General features: G+C 43.1%; 1 protein-coding gene across 1 annotated transcript; it reads right to left on the reverse strand.

The window, feature by feature from the left end:
• Nucleotides 1–1,112: 1,112 nt before the first annotated feature.
• On the reverse strand, nt 1,113–3,053 carry LOC148018823 (pentatricopeptide repeat-containing protein At1g11290, chloroplastic-like). Its single transcript, XM_087701263.1, has 3 exons — nt 1,478–3,053; nt 1,260–1,381; nt 1,113–1,136 (listed from the first exon to the last, which is right to left on the reverse strand). Exons 1-3 carry the CDS (start codon nt 3,051–3,053, stop codon nt 1,113–1,115), a joined length of 1,722 nt encoding a protein of 573 aa, XP_087557389.1.
• Nucleotides 3,054–3,714: the final 661 nt, after the last annotated feature.

The following is a 3,714-nucleotide window of genomic DNA, read 5'->3' on the forward strand; positions in this document are numbered from 1 at the left end:
CTCTCGTGATTTCTAGAATGGCTTAGGTGCATTTGGGGGGTATTTCTCTCCTCATCATCGCCTGGATTCTTCAGCATCAGCCTCTCATTTCAGCACCCTCACCGATGTGCAAAGCATCCATGTAGGGACTGCTTGTACTCAGCCATTGCTGCATTTTCTTCTCTCACACTCTTTCTGTTTGTGCTTATTTTCTTCCATATTGTGCACTCACAGACCTGTGACCACTCATCAATGTATGTGGGAATAACCTTGAAATGCTGTAAGTTCCAAACACAAGTGCTCAATCAGGTCACATAGGTGGAAGTGCGCACTTTGCTGTGTGACCACATATTGGCATTGTTGTATCTCAGCATGTTTTGATTCTAATAAAACCAATTTCAATCAATTGATAAGTATGACTTTTCCAGAAAGGAAACAAGTTATTTTAGCTGACTTGGGACAATAAGACAAGTGTGCATCAGTGAGCAGTTTGCTTAATTATCTTGAAAAACCATCGTATGGAGCAAACACGACCATTGTTATTGAGCCATCCTAGAAAATGTTCTCTTTTGACATTTTCTGGAGCATCCAAATCGATCCAGCACTATTTAGCATGCCCAAAAAGGTAAACAAGAAAATTCAATAATTTAACTGCAGAAAGAAGCCCAGTAAAATTTGGTATAAAGGTAGGATCTTGGTATGAGCATAGAACTGGTCTTATCATATTAAAAATGTGGTTAAATTTCGATTGGTGGGACTTGTAGGCATTTTATTGCTTTCCATCATATCTGATAATATACTACAAGGTTGTGGCTCTCCCATTGACAAGTAACTAGCAGCTGATATCATAAACTCAGCACAGGAGTAAGCAAGTTTATTCTTGCTCTTCAGGCATCGAATGTGAAACACTCTGCACACGGTATATGTTTTGAGACCTTGCCTTTTTTGGGGACCATCAGGATTAAGCGAGTTTATTACTGCTCGTCTGGTGTGGCAAATGAAACAATCTGTACACTATATATTTGGGCATCATCTCTAGTTTAAAAATTCTGGTGGTAATCTCTTCGAATTCCACTCCACTTCGCACTTCATATTTGCAAAACCATGGCTCCTTACCATCCTTCTCAATCAAATTAACTTCTGCTTAGGAAAAGCAGCTGCAACCAAAGATAAACAGCTTAAATATCATGGCTTCCACCACTGACAGCACTTTAAGGTCCCTAAAGCCTCAAGTGCTCTGTCATTTAAGCATAGGCATCATACTACCACTTCAAGTATACCCCACAAACGTAAGGAGCATCATAGGCCAGAAAGTCATAATGGGCGTGAGAAGAAACCAGGGCCAGAGAGTCTGTGCGAGAAAATATAGAAGCCGGGTAGTCTGAATGGGCATAAACATGCCCTTCCACAGTCATATTGCACACAAAAGCAGCTGTCTAAATGTGAGGAAGGCTCATATCATCAATCAGCTTGAAGGTAATTTTGTTGGGTAGTATACCTTTTGATTGCATCTCATCAAAAAGTTGCAAAGCTTGCTGATCATGTCCGTTTAAAACACAAGCTAGGATCTTTGTATTCCAAGAGCGAATCTCATGCTCAAACTTCCTGTCAAACACAGCCCTTGCATCATCTAACCTTCCACATCTGCCATACATGTTGATGAGTGCAACTTCAAGTATGAAGTCCAGCTCAGTGCCAGTGCTAACAATGTCAGCATGGAACTGTCGGCCAGTTACAAGGTCAGTCTGACGTGCACAGACATCAAGAAGTGTGGAAAACGTGAATTTGTTTGGACTGATAGACTCTGACTGCATCTGCTGAAACAAGTCCAGGGCCTCCATATTTCGACCAACAGCTTTGTATCCTGCAATAATGGTACTCCAAGTTACCTCATCCCGATTTTGCATCTTGCAGAAAATGGTCATGGCCTCCTCTATACTGTTGCACTTGCTGTACATATTAATCAGTGCATTGTCTACCATAATGTCCGAATCCAATCCGACGGAAACAATGGAGGCATGGAACTCCCGACCCTTGAAAAGCTGTGCAAGGTTGGCACACACATCGAGCATGCCCAAAAATGTTGGCCTTGTGGGCTGTATGCCTGTCTGCTTTATCCAGCCAAACACACTAAAAGCTTTTAAACTGCAGTTATTCTCAATGCATGCCTCAATCATGGCATTACAACAGACAATATCCAATTCCATTATCTGCTGGAAAATGATTGTTACTGTCTCAAGATCACCACACCTGCTGTACATGTACATGAGGCTAGTGCCAACAATGACATTTGTCGAATATCCACTGCCGATCACAGAGCAATGTATAAGTATACCTTCAATCAGAGCAGCAAGGTCAGCACAGGCATCAATAGCTGAAACAAACGTTATTTTGTCAGGGCTCAAATTCTCATCCAGCATGTCGTTATAGTGCTCTAGAGCTTCATTGCCATGTCCATGTTGCGAGAATGCTGCAATGATAGCATTCCAAGATGCCACATTCCTCTTCGGCATCTTCTCAAACACAACCTTGGCCTCATCCACCCTCCCATTCTTGGCACACGCATTGATAAATATATTCCACGAGTACACATTCTGTGTAGGAATTTTATGGAAGACAGCTTGTGCAGCCTCAAACCTCCAACAGCTTCCATACAAGAGGGTAAGGAAGTTGCCCAAGTATGTATCCGACCCGTAACCACGACTGATGATGTGGGCATGCACCTGTTCACCAGCAACCCGATCGGTTGCATCCCCACAGTCCCGCAAGCAGCAAGCCAGACTTGCCACATCCATATCTGCGTCTAGTCTTCGACACACCGAAAGTTTGTCATCCGAGTCCGCAACAGGGGCTTCTGTGGTGGGTGTTTCCTGAAGAACCCATGATCTCATGTCTTTCATTTTGATTGAGGGCATCAAAGGGCTGCATGGGACAGCTTCGTCACCTGTGGGGAGGTTAAAAGACCCAATTTTGGTGGCAAGATGAAGGTGCGGGACAAGGAAAGTTCGCCCTTCTGGCTGACTCTTGGTTGAAGCACCATAACAGAACTGGGGTACGAAGTGAAGGGCATCCATGGCTGTACACAGGAATGCGTCTCTTTGACCGCTCAATCGGGATGACACAGGTGAATTATTCAGCTGATGTGATGCATCCTCACTGTCTGCGGCAAGAATTGGACCTCTTTTGCACACCTGCTCCCTGATTTTGGAGCTGTACCCAACAGTGTAATTTCAATCCTGTATGCACAGAGAGTTTCAAACGGAGTAGCCATAGCCATTCTTCTGGCGGGTATTCTAATAGCAGTTGAGGGCAAAACTCCATACTTGTGAGAAGTTGTGACTCCTTACCAGGCCACGGATCACAAAAGAATCCGCGGCTGGTGTCTTAGATTTTAAGTTACACAAATTTAAAGCATTTTAGCTTTTCAAAATAGCTAAACTTTCTTTTTCAAATTTTCTTTTTCCTTTATAATGCTCTCGTTCAAATAATGAAAAAAAGGCAGGTTCACACGATGGGGGCAAAAGTCGACGGTCGGGTTGTGCATTTCCAAGTGGATGTGATGCAAAATCCCCACTACAGGCCTCATGTTCACACACAATAGGTAGAAGAGACCTTTCTTTATGTTGCCCCACCCTCATTTTCACACAATGGAGAACAAAGATTCAATATGTAAGATTTTCATTCGACAAAAGTGTGCTATTAGTGAAGAATTGGATAGCAAGCTTAAGTCACATG

The sequence above is a fragment of the Lygodium microphyllum genome, chromosome 20 (assembly GCF_053477565.2).
Source record: "Lygodium microphyllum isolate KBCC chromosome 20, Lygodium_microphyllum_v1.1.10, whole genome shotgun sequence".
NCBI classification, from domain to species: Eukaryota; Viridiplantae; Streptophyta; class Polypodiopsida; order Schizaeales; family Lygodiaceae; genus Lygodium; species Lygodium microphyllum.

Excerpts from the sequence above, each read along its gene's own strand:
- LOC148018823 (XM_087701263.1), bottom strand. The coding sequence starts at position 3,053 with ATGGATGCCCTTCACTTCGTACCCCAGTTCTGTTATGGTGCTTCAACC. Across the intron at positions 1,382-1,477 it reads TGATGAGATGCAATCAAAAG|GGCATGTTTATGCCCATTCA; the intron begins GTATACTACCCA and ends TGACTGTGGAAG. Across the intron at positions 1,137-1,259 it reads ATGCTCCTTACGTTTGTGGG|CTGCTTTTCCTAAGCAGAAG; the intron begins GTATACTTGAAG and ends CTTTGGTTGCAG.